This window comes from Ixodes scapularis, unplaced genomic scaffold, assembly GCF_016920785.2.
Source record: "Ixodes scapularis isolate PalLabHiFi unplaced genomic scaffold, ASM1692078v2 PGA_scaffold8__174_contigs__length_109621045, whole genome shotgun sequence".
NCBI classification, from domain to species: domain Eukaryota; kingdom Metazoa; phylum Arthropoda; class Arachnida; order Ixodida; family Ixodidae; genus Ixodes; species Ixodes scapularis.
The window spans coordinates 87,327,613-87,343,769 of NW_024609883.1; the positions used below are offsets into that span (position 1 = coordinate 87,327,613).

Sequence of the window (16,157 nt, forward strand, 5' to 3'; positions counted from 1 at the left end):
ACTAGGCATGCGTAGGGCTTTCTATAGAGCCAAAGAAATAAATTGTACCTTAAGTACAGACAAAGTAATGACCTGTCAAAGTTGACCAGAAATCGACCTGAGTGACGAGTTTGACATTTTGTTTAGAAAATAATAAAACTACTAGAGATATTTGAATACGTGAAGGTATTTTATAGTACCTATTAAACGAGGGGGGGAAGTTAAAAGGGTGTAGACAAAACACTAGCGCCACCTGAGGGTGTCAAACACGCAACCTGCGACGATAGTCAAAAACACTAGTTTCTGCCACTGCGGCTTCCACAGCTCGTAACTCGAGAACGAAAAATCTGGGGAACATGCGGTTTGCGCCCTCCTTCATTTGAGAAATGCCCCCAAAACATATATTTTTTTCGTGAAAATTAAAAATGAGACCCTTTCAGTCTGCCCGATTTGAGATGAAACCTCCCATATCGGGCAGGCTGAAAGGGTCCAGTTTTTAATTTTCACGAAAAAAATATATGTTTTGGGGGTATTTCTCAAATGAAGGAGGGCGCAAACCGCATGTTTCCCAGCTTTTTTGTTCTTGAGTTACGGGCCGTAGAGTCCGCAGTGGCAGAAACAAGTGTTTTTGGCTGTCGTCGCAGGTCACGTGTTTGACACACTCTGGTGGCGCTAGTGTTTTGTCAACACCATTTTAACTTTCCCACCTCATTTAATGGGTACTATAAAAATACCTTCACGTATTCAAATATCTCTAGTAGTTTGATTGTTTTCTAAACAAGATGTCAAACTCGTCACTCAGGTCGATTTCTGGTCAACTTTGACAGGTCATTACTTTGTCTGTACTTAAGGTACAATTTATTTCTTTGGCTCTACAGAAAGCCCTAAGCATGGCTAGTATAGATATAATAATATCATTATGACCTGCCGAGTAGCCGTTCTGCTACCTTTACGTAAGCGTTGTAAAAAATAACAAAAGCTCACATATTTCAGGTGATTGCGGCTCAAATAGAGGACATACAATCAAAATATTACATTTCTAGACTGTTTTTTCTTGTAGTCGACTAATATTGTAAAAAGAATTTAAAAAAATAAAAATTTACAAAAATGGCGTTTTTGAGATAATCGACCTCAAACTTTCAGCATTTGTTATTTCTTACACCGTTTACGTGAAGGTAGCGGAGCGGCTACTCGGCAGATAATAATGATATTATTATATCTATGATGGGCTTGCTTTGGGCTTTCTGTAGAGTCAAAAAAAGAAAATTTACCTTAAGTGCAGACAAAGTAATGGCCTGTCAAATTTGACCAAAAAGCGACCGGAGTGACGAGTTTGACATGTTTTTTTAGAAAACAATCAAATTCCCAAAACTATTTGAATATATCAAGGTATCTTTATAATACCTATTAAATGAGGGGAAGAAGTTAAAAGGGTGTAGAAAAAACACTAGCGCCAGCAGAGGGTGTCAAACACGCGACTTGCGACAGCAGGCAAACACACTAGTTTCTGCCACTGCGGCTTCTACGGCTCGTAACTCGAGAACAAAAAATCTGGGGAACATGCGGTTTGCGCCCTCCTTCATCTGAGGGGGGCGCAAACCGCATGTTCCCCAGATTTTGAGGAATTCGAGCCCCACCCCTGCCCGTTTCGATCTGGATGAGCATCGTACCGGCGTGCGGTCGTGTATCACTACTGCGTGGTGCACGTTAAGGACCCCAGGCTAGCGGCTGTACCGCACTGGCTAAATTGCTCATCTACAGCTGGGAGACTCGTCGCCCCTGTGAGGCAGACCAAGTTCTAGGCTGTATAAACACACACACAACCCAATTTTTTTCATCTGAAGAATGCCCCCAAAACATATATTTTTTTCGTGAAAATTAAAAATTAGACCCTTTTAGCCTGCCCGATTTGAGATGAAAACACCCATATATATATATATATATATATATATATATATATATATATATATATATATATATATATATATATATATATATATATGTCAAAAATGCGCACCGTCGGAGTCACTAATTCGAAGTTTATTACGACGTTTCGAGCGGGGACCGCTCTTCATCAGGTAACGAGTGTACAGCCCCTGAATGTTTCTATACCCCTAAGAAGAAATTAGAGGGGGCAAAGCGCAGTAGGAAATGGAAACAACGTTGTCAAATCAGATAGTAGTTCCCACAGAAAGAAAAGAAAACCAAAAACTTGCCAATGGAAAAAAAAAAAAACGGTTTGCGGAGAGATTATCGACGCCCGCACAACAAATAGGCGCAAAAAAAAAAAAAATAAAAAAAAATAAAAGGTGTGTCCTAAAGTTTTTGGTTGGAAAGGAGTGGCTCGTCTTCAAAGCAGATATTCGCGACTCCACCACAACGGACTCCGCCAAGCGGGAAAACCGGGAACCAGTCGGTCCAGGTCGCTCCGCGCCCCGCCGCGTCTCTGGTGGCTTTCGCGGACACGTGCTGTCGGCGCGGGGGCGAGCTATGTAATTTGACGAAGGTCCGAAAATTTCTTAAGTTTGCTGATGTGTTCATTAGTGTGGTGAAGCCTCAGTAGATTGTTTCTTTCCATCACGTGTTCGAAAGCCCGTTTACTCCACAACACACGGTCGCGTGCTTTCGATTTCTTGGATGGGGAGGAGTCACGGAAAAACGTTTTGATTTCTTGTCTGCCTCGAATCACATTCAAAGTGACGACTACTTGGTAACTGGTAAGTGGTTTCTTTATAAGGACGTAGAACGGTGGACTGAGGACGACAGACGAGGTGTTTCACTGGAGGGAACACCAATGTTGCAGTCCAGTGAATGGGAAGCTTCGATAGCTGCTTTTGCTCGAGTTTGGTTGTGCTCGATTAGCTTCAAGTTAATTTTAGCCACTAACGCCGGCCGGTGCGTTGGCTATTTATCTTGGCTGCTTTTCGCCGAAAAAGACCACACTGAAGGAGTTGGGCTGATTTCGCAATTACTTGATTCAGAAAACCTGCTCGCTGCATATGATTAATGAGGGAAATTATCTGCTTTCAAAAGGTGGGCGACGCGTCTCGCAAAGTTAGAAGCTGTCACGTCATTAGGATCTATCGCGCCTCCAATATTTATATTATAACCCCTGTCGAAGCCAGCAGCAATATACGTCTACATTGCTCAGGTTGACCGGCCATATAAAATACCCATTTTATCCGTTCAGGATTCGAAGTCAAGTTCAATGCAGAGAGGTCTGAGTGAATCTCCGATGAAGACTCAAGTCAGTTTGTCCGCATTCGTCTCCGTGCTACCGGCTAGAATTTGGCTAAGTTCAAGTAGTATCTCTCCGTCTGTCAAATATACTTTTATTCAGCAGATCACCTATTAGTTAGTCAACTAAGTTCATATTTCAACCCGAAGAATAAACTAACATCGCTTTAGTGGGACCCATAGTACGTAATATAACACACAATTTGCATATTCGTCAAAATGACTTCTCGATTGCTACTAAAACCAAAATTGAAATACGAGTATCAGCTGGTTAGTGAAGCGCCAGCGGGTTAACATGCTCCTTGGCTCAAGAAGAGCTTGCTTAATTTTCGTAATTTTTCTGCAGCCCGTGGTCTTGACCGAGCACACGACTAGAGCTGTTTCTTGAAACGCGGACACGCACAAAAGCTCAATTTCGCGGACAGAGAAGTCGCATGGTTGAGGCATGCGAGTTAGATAAAAATTACTCTCGGTGGAACAATTTTGTAGCCCTCGCCGCTTTCCTTAGATGATCAAAACTAATTAAAGTCTATTACCGTTTCTCCGGAGCCCATAGTTTCGGTTTTGAACGAAGTCTCCGAAACGAAAGTTTGACATGAAAAGAACAAAAAACACCGGCAAAACAAAACTATGCTCGGCAAGTTTATGCGCACCGGCTACACTTAACCGTCTCAGTTCAAATACCCATAGAATTGGGCATTAAACAAAAGAAAATCTGTTAAATTGAATGCGCCACCCATTCAGGCGGCCCGGCCGAGCCGACGCGACCTGGACCCAGCCGCCATGTTTGTTTGGTGGTGACGCCCCCTATAGGTCGCTGGAGTCGCGAATAGGTCATATGTGACCACCGACGCGCCCAAATCCCGAGACATTCGTTTGTGCTAGAAGATCGAAGTTTGCGGTGGATTAAAACTTTGGGGGTATTTTTCCTTCAATAAGGAGTGGTAGGATGTAACAGTCTATGCCTGCCTGAGATTAACCGCTTGAGCCACATTTATCCGTTTTAGAGGTTTTCTTCGTACTTAAACGTATTAGGACGTGGTTTAAATATCGATTGTTAAATTCGAAGATCTCCTAGTGCCTTCAGTGTGCATCTCGAGAAGCTAATGGACGGAGAGGATCAGCTCTCCAACGAGCCAGCTGCAAACTAAACAGCCTTCCCGGACTTTCCCTAATGCCCTGGTTGAAGGTATTAAACTTATAAATAAAATACACTTATTTATAATACGATTGTTTATAAGTTTAACATCTCCAACCGGGGCATTAATGAAAGTCCGGGAAGGGCTGTTTAGTTTGCAGCTGACTCGTTGGAGAGCTGATCCTCTCCGTCCTTTAGCTTCTCGAGATGCACACGCTGGGAGGTCTTCATATTTAACGATCGATATCTAAACCACATCTTAATACGTTTAAGCACGAAGAGCACCTCCAGAACGAATGAATACGGCTCAAGTGGTTAATCTCAAGAAGGCATAGACTGTTACATCCCTACCACTCCTTATTCAAGGAAAAAAATCCCCCAAAGTTTTAATTCACCTCAAATTTCGATCTTCTAGCACAAACGAATCTCTCGGGATTTGGGCGCGTCGGTGGTCACATGTAATCTATATCTGCTTTGAAGATACGCCACCCCTTCTCAACCAAAAACTTTCGGATACACATTTTTTTTAAATTATTTTCGCGCATTTCTTGTTGTGCGAGCGTAAATAATCTCTCCGCCAACCGTTTTTTTTTTCTTTTGCATTTGCAAGTTTTGGTTTCCTTTCCTTACTGTGTGAACTACTATCTCATTTGATAACGTTATTTCCATTTCCTACTGCGCTTTGCCCCCTCTAATTTCTTCTAAGGGGAAAATAAACCTTCACGGGCTGTACACTCGTTACCGATGAAGAGCGGTCCCCGCTCGAAACGTCGTAATAAACTTCGCATTAGTAACTCCGACACTACGCATCTTTAACTTATCAACTTTTCCCGGTCCATTCTTTACATTTACCTTACTTCACCTATATATATATATATATATATATATATATATATATATATATATATATATATATCTGCAGCATGGCGTATGGAAATAAATCTCTGTTTAAACGAATCAATATCGCCTTTGTAAATAAGATTTTTGAAGAACATTTTTTTTTGTACCGAATGCGTTTAAGGTTATGTTTTTTTCATGATATGTCTAAAAAAAAAGAGTAGCCCAAGATTGTCAAACGTAACTTTCTCCCGGTAAACAAAGCGGAAAATGTGAGATTAGTATAATTAAACACCAGTTCAATAAAATCGCTCAAATTTAGAACAGAGACGGTTTTCACTATGCACCGGGAAATAGAAATCGAACAGAAATATTAAATGGAAATGTAGAAAGAACCACAAGATAGCACGTCATCTTCTTTATTTTTTATTCAAAAATTACCCCGCAGCGCTCGATGAAATTATTTACGGCTACAGAGGCGAAAAAAAACAAACAAAAAACATGTCTTCGTTAGGAGCGCACACTTTCACTTCGACAACCTGCTCCGCATTCCAGTGGTTTTAGCAAAAGAGCTGCAGGTTCGCCCTGGCCCGGTACTCCCCCAGTTTAAAATCGTGGCAGCGTTCCTTGTAGACACAGTACGGTTCTATTAGACAAGTCTCGCTGATAACTGCACTTTTATTTTTTGTGACTAAAAAAATAGTCGTAATTTCTCATATAAACATAAAGCAAGCGCTATTTCTTTTACTGAATATTGATTACGCATATATTTATGCGCGATCTGTCGCAGGTTAAAGGAATGCTGAAACGAAATCTGGATTCCGCAAAACACGGCGGCAGAAGCGTGCAACGGGATGCTACAAACACCAAAACTTCAGCGATATCTCGAACGGATGACCGTAATTTTCAAAAAAAGGAGGCGCATTTGACGGATATGTTTACATCTTGTTTCTCCGAGATGGAGGGGGAACGGCCTCGCGTCTTCTCCGCCTCGCGGCCTTGAGGGGGCGAAGCAAAGAGAGGAGGAAACGAGATATGTTGACGTCACGCGCCTCGTTGGCCTCGTTCGATCTCGACCTCTTCTTCCGAAAATCCGGGAGGCCATTCGAGATATCACCTCACGAGTAGTGTTGTAGGGGTTGTAACATCCCGCCTACATCTCCTGCATTTTTTTGTTAAACCCAAATTTTGGTTCAATAACCCTTTAACACCGCCTGGTAAAACCTACTCCTATAGAGAACACATAACCGGCTGACACTTCCGCTGTGGTATGCCCCACCTTTCCTGAGCAGAAAAATTCGCTCACAAAGGGGAGTGTCTCGACCGTTCATCGCGTTTTTAATGGGGAAATCGGCGTCACATGATTGTAATTTATGAATTTTTAGGATGCCTTAGGGCCCCTACACTCTAAAAAAACTTTGTGCGTCTACTTTCACGCACAACACTTGGAGAGACAATCACCGCAACTTACGGAGGCAGCTTAGCGAATGACAATGCCGAAACATATGTTTAGACCAAAAAACGCAGACTGAGTTGTGACATTAAGCAATGCAAGCGTGACGTTTTGCATTGCTTAATGTCACAACTCAGACTGCGTTTTTTGGTCTAAACATATGTTTCGGCCTTGTCATTCGCTGAGCTGCCTCCGTAAGTTGCGGTGATTGGCTCTCCGAGTGTTCTGCGGGAAAGCAGACTCATGGGCTTTTTTTAGAGTGTAGGATAAGTTATGACAAACAACTGACGATCGCAGAATCCTCTGTAGTGACCTTTTAACTGCAGTGTTAGCAGCAACGCGTTAAAAGTAACGTCCTTACTTTTTTTATTAAAATAGTAACATACTCCTTACATTTGTCAAGACAGTAAGGAGTAACGTACTTACGTTACTTATTTCATGTAACGGGGAGCATAGTCGCGTTACACGTCACATCTTATTTCCGAAACGTGAAAAAAGAGTATTCACCTTTATTTGTTTCGTCTTTTGATACTTCGTTTAGCCTTTAGTCCAGACGCAGTGGAAGCTCCAAGCTCATGGAACCAATCAGACAAAGTCAAAGGGGCACCAACATGGTGTTCGCCGTGTTTCTGTACGTGCTCCACCAGCGCTGAACCAATCATAAACAAAAAAAGACCTAGTGACTTGCGCTTTCACAGTTGATTGGTCATATTACCTCATAGTGTCAATTGCGTCTGAACTTAAGCCGAAATGAAGCCTATGTGCCAAGTCATTAAGTGCTGCACTCATTCCACATACATTCAAAATGTTGCCAGCCTTTTCCCCACGCAAAAGATACACTTCAGAAAAAAAAAAACACTTACGCCCCAGTGTCAGAAAACGCAATATCCCCTCGAAAGAAAACGAAAACGCTGTTACCGTCAATATAAAAATAAAAAGTAACGCAAAAGTAAGTTACGCTACTTTTTTATAAGTAACGGTAACAAGTTTCTTTTCTTTTGAGATAACGTAGCCTGGTAAAGCGTTACCTTATTTTGCAAGTAACTTTTAAGCTATTCCGTTACTTGTTTCTCGGTAACGCCTACAACACGGCTTGAGTCCGGCGACAGTTCACACTGAAGTGCGGACTTTCCCTTTTCTCGGGGAATCAGAGAAGTTCGTATTCCGAAACCAATTGTAAGAATATACTTGCGCCTGCCAGAACATCACGATACAAACGATCCATCTTAGATGCATTCTAGTAGTGGGACGAAAATTCTCTTATTAGAGTTTTTCTACCATGCAATAACGATATATTTTTGTCGTAACACTTTTTCCGCCTGATTTTTTTTTTGTGGGGTTAGATTTTTTATTTTGTTTTATTTTTTTGTAAACATATTTCGTACACTTTTCACTTCTAATATTGTTTAATTTTATAAAGTTTTACCCTTAGTTTCCGAACCATAGCCCACGCTAGGTGTGTTCTGTATGGCAAACAGGTAAACTTCGAATTAAAAAAATAAAGGTTTTTCCTCAGCATGGGGGTACGCGTTAAAGTCAGCGCTTGACATACATATTCAGCAAATAAAAGATTCCCACACGGAACACCTTGAAAAATGCCTATCCAAATAGCACACAAACAATATTATAGAAAAAAAATGTATTATCATATTTTTCATCCAGAAAACCTATCACGTCTCGTCATAATAAATGACCTTGAGAAACAAGTTTTTGCACTGTCCGTATCGCGTGAAATTTCATCTTCAAACCATGTACAGTCAGCGGACTATAATTGAACAAATGCGCTACTTATACTACTGACTTTTTCTTTCTGCGAGATTTTAATTTCTACTTACGTTTTTAGGAACGGGTGGTATCATAAGAATATAAAATTAAAGTATATACCGTATTTACTTGAGTAATAGCCGCAGCGTTTATGAAGAAAACCTGAGGGTTCGCTTTTCCGCGGAGCACGCGGATTGCCAATCACCGCGATCGATTTCATGATTCCAGCGGTTTACAGGGTAGGGATAACGTATTTGCGCGAAGATACCATCTGTGAAGGTTGGATTTGTATGGAGACTCTTGTTCTTAATCTAGTATTCGCTATGTTATTTATGCGCAACGTGATGATTGGCTGTATGTGTGCTTTGCGTGAAAGTAGACACAAGGGCCTTGTTTATAAATAGTGCGGCTATTAGTCGAGTAAATACGGTAACTTATTATCTTCAGAGATAGAATTATGAGAGCGTGTTGGTTAAACATCCTGGTATGCGAATTCAAAAGTAGACAAGGGGAGGGACACACAAAAACGCTGTCTGTGTCTGACGTGTTTTTTGTGTCCCCTGCCTCCTTTTGCGTTCACACACCAAGACAAGTTATTATCTTCGTCATTTAATTAAAACCATCGTTCTGGCGAGAGAAGTAGCTTCAAAAGAATCTTCATTTGTAACTCCATATAATGAGGCAAAGCTAATAAAACGTGCGCTTAATTAATCTCCGGTTCATCCAACCAAACGGGACACACACCTCGCACTAAGTCAATTTTCGCTAAGACTTTGTACTAAAAAAAGGGAAAAAAAATTAATCCCATCTGGAAGATATCGTGCTGGTAATGAAAAGTTAGGGGAAAGGTCAAGGAGATATGGAAGACGAGATTGAAAATTATTATCCCACCTCCCGGAGCCAAATTAAGAATAATGTTTTTCTTGCCGTAATCCGAGAGACAATTGAAGAGGGGGGGGGGGGGGGGGCGATTCTAATAGAAACATTACCTCTTTTTATTTTTGTTCAGACGTTCTAAAAATGCCTCTTAAAGTAACTTTAGCTAAGTGTGTTTAACATTCTCATAATTGGCAGGAGAAAAAAAAAACCATAGTAAGTTACTTCTTTATTTCCTTCAGCTTCTTGATTTGTGATTCGACCTTCGGGTTGCTGGTCGGCTAGTGCCGCAACACCGTTGGTTGCGGTGCGACAGGAAGACACTCATCGCTGACTCGTCACGTCCTGAGTTTCCTGAGCCATGAATGATTATATGGCATTCATTAAGATCACGTTTCACGAGCGTACGTTCTTTGCCGGGTAGTTTTTTCTCAAAACCCATACTGTCCAAAAAGATACACGTTTCCATCGTTCCCTTTTTCAGTCGCCGAGTGATACAAACCCAATATTTCTACTCCTACGAAATAGAAAACGTGAACCATAGTCGTATGAGGCAATGCAACTTTTCGTTTGACACTGCTATGCCCACACTATGGTCCTGGTAATTTTGAATTAATCTGCTTTGTTTTCGCCTTACAACTCGTAATGTACCGGCAACAATGACCGTTTTCATTCCTTTCGTATTTTCTTTTTTTTTGGCAGCGTCTCTACCGGTTGGAAACTTGTCGTGCACGCTTAATCAATACATGATACCGTGAGGCCTGCATGAAATGAAGAACTGTATCAGCTGCTCTAAAAGAGCACCGTGTTCAAATTATATACTGTCCACTGAAAACGCAAAAAAAAAAGAAAACTTCAGCATTTTTACAAAAATCAACTTGGCTCTAAAGATTAACTCGTATATATCTTAAAATGAAGACTTTAGTTACAGACAGTTTAAGAAACGCAGGGTGGGGTCACTCCCAAATATACCTTATCGTCCCTGCACAGCCAATGAGACCTTGGCACTGGCTGATAACAACGCTGAGAAATCAAACACGAGTCAAGACGCAAAAAAAAAAAAAATAGGTAGCCACGCCCTACATTTAGTAAGTTGTCTGTGACTCTAGCGCTGTGTACGAGTGCGTAAAGTGTAGCTACTATTTCTCAGGCGCGTTAAAACTTATGTTGACTGTCACTGATCGAGCTGACTTCAATCTTGTAGACGTTTCTCGAAAAACATTGATCGTTTACAGTTACAAAGAATACACGGTAATAATCTCTGAAGAAGGGGAACAAGGGCTACAAAAGACAAATACAAACCTCCAAACTCAGCTACGTGACTGTTGCGCCACCAAAAAAAAAACCCTGGTCCTGGTATCGAACCAGGGTTCTCTCCATTTCCAGGGGAGCGTTTTACAAACTGAGCTAACCAAGAGTTATACGTCGGTAGAGCCAACGGGTTCTAACAGCTGCCACCAGTCTAACGCCAACAAGAGTGAACGGCGCGCATTTTAAGATAATGATGATAATGCAATTAATCGCTCACTAGTCACCTATAGCTGTGTTTGGAGATTTGTGTTTGTCCTTTGCCCTCCTCGTTCCCCATCTCCAGGGAATAGTACCGTCATTCTTGTCTAGCTCACTTACAATTACATTTGGTTAAAAAGTATTATATTCCATTACTGGATTACTTAAGAAGAAATGTAATTGACTGTAACTGGAAAAATAACTTACATTTCCGATTGCTTCAGATTTTCAAAAACGACCAATTTTTCTGGCGGTTTGAAAACGAGTCATTTCGCACTGTCGATTATTCGATTACAGCCAGCAAACTATAAACTACTTATCTTTTTAAAGGGGCCCTGCAAGCAATTTTTAGTGGTTTTTAATTTGCACCGAACCTGAACGCACTGAATGTAGTAAGTTGATGAAACTTCTTTTCTTGAATTTCGCTTTATATTCAAAGTTATAGTCAAATTAAAATTACAAAAACGAGCAAAAAATTACCTCCATCATGACGTCCTTGGTTGCTTGAGTGGCCGTGAACTAGTGAGCTCAGTGAGCGCTCGCGGCTGCCGCACTCCGTGTCGACGGCGCGAGGGGGCGCCACTGAAGCATGTTCTGGGTAGGCTGTATAGAACGGGCAGCCAGAACGGCTCTCATTGCATTTGCTGCACGATTAAACACTAATTCGGCATGACACTTTATTGGCCACAAACGACAGCAAACACGGGGTAACGATCAGTTCAGAATGGGAGTCACTTCGCGCTGCCGTACCGCGAAACGGCCAAATCGCAAGACAAAGCTGCTCGCTGAAGGCCTTCGGAACGCTCGGAGCCGGTCGGATCCTCCAGTCCGTAAACGACGGCAGCGCCGCCGCGTACATCCGGGACCTTTCCGTGTCGGCGCCTGATCCCACTACTCCTTTCTAGTATGCGCCGCCTTTTCCACCGCTTGGTGGCGGGTATGTCGACGGGTCATTTCTTGTTTCCGTACTTTATAACCTGCATTTGTTTCTTTTCTGATTTAAAATACGGAACAAAAACTACTTTTATAAATAATGGACATTTTTCATAGTTCGACCACGATCGTGGCGCGCCCTCGCGGGAATCGCTCAAAACACTTTTGGTGGCTCTGGCACCCTCCCTCCGTCGTCCGCGCAAGGCCTGGCGTGCCTCCCGGTCCGTGTTTACGTGTCTTCTCTGGTGGCGTTGTTCCGTCTTTCCTCATTCTGAACGTGTCTTTCTGTCTTCGTTTGGCGTGCATATATTTTTCTTCGAAATGGCTGAGGACGATCTGGAGGATTAACAAAAGCTACTGTCCACGATACAGAGGACTTCGTTCGTCTTTATACCTTCAAGGGTGCATAGACATCCGACGCTGCGTCAGTTCATACCATCGACTCGGAGCCACTTAATCGTCACTTCGGTATCACGTCAAGCAATTGGCTACTAAGCGAGGGGTCTGCTTTCAAGGCAGAGTCACAGAGTGTTATGTAAAGAAAGTAATGGGGACCAGTTTCGATACCGACCCAACCATCTACCCTGTGCAGAGCTTGTGAGCTCCGATTATAAGGCCCGGCCACTACAAGCAGCTGATTTTTCTCCCCTCGATCGCTTAAAGGGATACTGAACCGAAATTTGGATTTCGCAAAGTAAGGCTGGAGAAGTGTTGAACGGGACGCTACGAACTCCAAAACATCACTCGTACATCGATATCTCAAACGGATGGCCGTACTTTTGGAAAAGAAGGGCGCGATCAAGCGAGTTCTTTGACGTAACTGTCCTCCGGAAGAATTTGAGAATGAGGAGAAGCGGCCTCGCTTCTCTCCTCCTCGCTTCGGTTCACCAGCTTGACGGGACGTAGCGAGGAGGAGAGAGAATGGGAATCGTGACGTGCCTTGTCTCGTCGGCCGGGTTCAATCGCGCACTCCTTTCCCGAAAAATACGGCCATCCGTTAGATATATCGCCGTATGAGTGATATTTTTTGGTTTTGCCGCTTCCGACTATCCGCCCGGCCTTGTTTAATTAGCTCGAAATTTCGGTTCAGTATCCCTTTAAGTTATTCGAGCTTATTGCGTCCGTCACTTCGCCGTCCTGTGTACCACGCGAACGCACGAGCATCACCGTATTCGGGAATGTGTAAACAAACTCGGGCGGTGTCAAATCCGGGTGGTCCTGATATCGCGAAGGCTCGCCTGCACCAACAAAAAGAAAGGAACGGTATGTTAGAAACAACCTCTCTTTAAAATCAGCACGTTTACGAACCTTTGACAAAGTGAGCACGGCAAACAAAGGAGTTCACGTTTGGTTGCCAAGGCATTACATCAGGGTTCTGTCTCCGTAAGGCTTAAATTTGTTTCGCACGCTTTAAATGTTTTGCCAGCGACTGTTATTTTTATGTGGTTTTTCTTCTCTTTTAGCATGGCAAGACGCGAATGTCTATAGCGCACGCCTGAAGAACGGAAAGATTTATCATGTTATTCTTTACTTGAGTACCATGTACGGCTTGATTACGTCACACAACCTCGCGTGCGCATTTACTATTAACGGACAAATAGTCAGAGTGTTGACGATCGAGCTGGTGTAAGTTGAACATTGTGGTAAACTTGATATACGAATACATGATAGAACATCGAGGACAGGGACGGAAACAGGACTTTTTTTAAGAAGTCCTGTGTCCTTGATTTTTCATCCTTTCGTGCATTCGTATCTATTCACCAACACGCTCATTTTCAAGCACTAAACCTGAGACTGGTGTAGGAAAAGGAAAACGCAAAAAAAGTACAGGCATCGTCTCAAGAGACGTTGCCTGTTCTTTTTCTGTCTTCTTTTGCGTTTTCGTTTTCGTACCCCAGTTTCCGGTTTACCATCATGTTCAGATTTACTGTATTTCAGTTAAAATCAGAATGTCGCGCCGTCACATGGATGACCCAGCCAGCTGACACGGGGGATTCGCGTCCTATAGGCTTTTGAAAGCAGGGCAAAAAGGGCGGGGTGTTTGACATCGAGTCTTTTTGTGCACCACACACAAAGGCTGCTGAAACTCCATAAAGACTTCTACTTGAATCATTTTTGCTTTTATTTGTCCAACCTACAGCTGCGCGGTGGTGAGGCGCGACGACTATGAAGCCAAGCCGCAAGAATAGCGGAGGAGTCCAGTCGAACTAGCACTGTCGGTGCGACCGAGCGGACGAGAGAGCCACCAAAAATGGCGCCTTTCCCTTTCTTCCCCCATCTCTCAGAGTCGGCGCATGCGCCCAGCGATCTCTGAAAAAGGTCAATTGAAACGGTTCGCGCCGCTTACATTTGGTATTTCGACTAAACAGAAGTTTTTAGCGGCTCTAACCAGTAGTAAGGCCAGGACCAAAGACGTCACATATCGCGCGCTTTCGGTACCGCGGGTCGCCCCCGTCGGTGGATGAGGTTTCCGCGTCGTCCGGTTAAAATATGATGCACTGATATTTAGTTACTCTCTCCGTGCCCACTGGCTTGCCCAAACCCCAAGAGACGTGGAAACCGCAAAAGGGGTAGACGCTTAAATATGATTGCAGAGATCCTTTAATCCACCAAATTTGGTCAACTTTCCTTATGTCGGTTGACTTGGTTTGGAGATTCCTTCGTAGGAAACTTGCACAAAACAAGAAGGCCACCACCAGAAAGAAAAGAGAAAAATAGTAGCCGTTCCGAGAAATGTAACCCTTCCAAGAGTTATCGTATTATTATTGTGATTGCTTCTTAATATAAATGTAATCAAATGAATACGAAGTTACTCTACAATCTAAACGACTACAAGTAATGTGATTTACTCTAATAAGTGCCTTACAAGTTTGGTTGCTTCTCCACAGGGGATCCAATGAGGTGATAACTCCGAAGACGGACATTTGAATTGCAAACTATGGCAACTGTGTTTTTTTTTTCCATCGAACTGTTTGTTGCAGACTCAATTTTTTTAACTATTATTTGATACTGTAACTTTTACTGAATGCTGGTAGGTAATGTTAATGAGTTACGTATGCTTCATCCTTACAGGGTTATCTTTTTTTTAATTTAAAACGTTTCACTCGTACCCACGCAATACTTCAATGGGCTTCTAGACGTATAAGCTCTCGCAAGAATTGTACCGTGTTATAATTCAAATTTTATGTTTAGGTTGGCAGGTGATGCTGGAAACACCAAACGAACTGGAAGCCATCTTGGAACGACGCAAACGACTGGAAAAATGCCTTGGAAGAATTTTCATCGGCTAAAGCGGATTTTGCGTCAGTATATAAAAATAAACAAAATATAAATAGTCGACAAAGAAGTCTATCTCGTATTGTATTGATTCTAATATTGTATTGATAAACAATACCATTTTCAGCAGAAGTCGCTGTAGTTGATGTCAGTAGAAAAAAAATTGATTGTTTGGTTAAGGAACAGGAAAGTTGTACATTCACCTTTTTGATTGTAACTATAAGTCGTATCCTTTTCGCCCGTTAAAATATGTTACACTCATCTTTGTAAATTCGATTTTTGATCTTTACCCCGTTCCCCGGATAAAATATCAGCTACATTTGCCTTTGTGAATCACTGCAATTTCTAATATCTCCAGAAAACATCGAGGATATAATGGGGCACTTGTCTAGAACGTGTCGCGCTGCAAACAGTAGCATTTTCTGGAGAAGCAAGGCTGTTTGCAACCAAGAAATGCAATAGCAGTAGCAACTATACCAAAAACAAAATGCCAATTTTAAATGGTTGTTTTAGCCTACCTTCGTTTCATTTTGATTTCTTGTTAGTGCTGCATATGTAAGGCAAACTTGTTTACAGTCTTTGTAAGCCAAATAGTTTGGAAACGTCCTCATTGTTAGCTGTTCCGAGCATAGAGTGGTACAATGCAACATCAATCCAGTTCTTATTTGTGGGTCTGGATGAAGATACAAAGCGCTGGGTAATAGATTATTTTTGTAATAGGTGACTATATTCAGGCAATAAATTTACATCACTATACCCAAAACAAAATTACTCGTCTCAACATTAGACTGATTTTCAACCTTAGAATGGCGACTGGCGGGACCATATGAGTAATATTCAATGCGTAGTCCTCGCTTCCACCTCATACATTGAAAAGGTTAAGTACTGGCAACTTCCGTAAAATATTTTATCTAGGGTGGGGTAAAATGAGACGTGGGGTAAAATGCGACAGTTGGTGTTTTAGCGCCATCCATCTCCTATACTGGCAAACGGAGTACGTTCAAACTTCACCGAAAGGTGCCATGGCCTCTACACTTTTTTTGCGTGTGCAAACAATCAAGGCTGTCGGCAACAGTGCTGCGGAGAAGCGAAATGCGGAGTTGAGGTTGAAGTGTTTACCCCCCGCAAAAAAGCGCAAAAGTCAGAGCGAGGTTT

The 16,157-nt window shown here is 42.3% G+C and overlaps 1 protein-coding gene across 1 annotated transcript in view; it reads left to right on the forward strand.

Annotated features, from left to right (window-relative positions):
• LOC8023464 overlaps nucleotides 1-15,016 on the forward strand; it is a 55,018-nt gene extending 40,002 nt beyond the window's left edge. The window contains exon 6 of the mRNA XM_042286863.1: nucleotides 14,919-15,016. Within this exon, the coding sequence (XP_042142797.1) occupies nucleotides 14,919-15,016 (98 nt within the window). The remainder of the gene's footprint in view (nucleotides 1-14,918) is intronic.
• Nucleotides 15,017-16,157: the final 1,141 nt, after the last annotated feature.